The 219-nt window shown below is 64.8% G+C and overlaps 1 protein-coding gene across 1 annotated transcript in view; it reads left to right on the top strand.

Moving 5' to 3' along the window:
* Positions 1–50: 50 nt before the first annotated feature.
* TMSB15B (thymosin beta 15B) overlaps positions 51–219 on the top strand; it is a 1,119-nt gene continuing 950 nt past the window's right edge. The window contains exon 1 of the mRNA XM_009331629.1: positions 51–160. Coding sequence (XP_009329904.1) covers positions 61–160 — 100 coding nt within the window. The 5' untranslated portion in view covers positions 51–60. The remainder of the gene's footprint in view (positions 161–219) is intronic.

Below are 219 nucleotides of genomic sequence, written 5' to 3' on the forward strand. Positions count from 1 at the left end.
TGCCGATCCCCGTCCCCGGGGACCTCGGCTGACCTCGAGGGGGTGGGTCTCGCAGGCAAAATGTGCGACAAGCCGGACCTCTCGGAAGTGGAGAAATTCGACAAGAAGAAGCTGAAGAAAACCAACACGGAGGAGAAGAACACGCTGCCCTCCAAGGAGAGTGAGTGCAACGCGAGGGGCGGAGGGGCTGGCTGGGGGGCCGGGGTTGGGCTGCGCCGG

This window comes from Pygoscelis adeliae, unplaced genomic scaffold (assembly GCF_000699105.1).
Source record: "Pygoscelis adeliae isolate BGI_AS28 unplaced genomic scaffold, ASM69910v1 Scaffold79, whole genome shotgun sequence".
NCBI lineage: Eukaryota > Metazoa > Chordata > Aves > Sphenisciformes > Spheniscidae > Pygoscelis > Pygoscelis adeliae.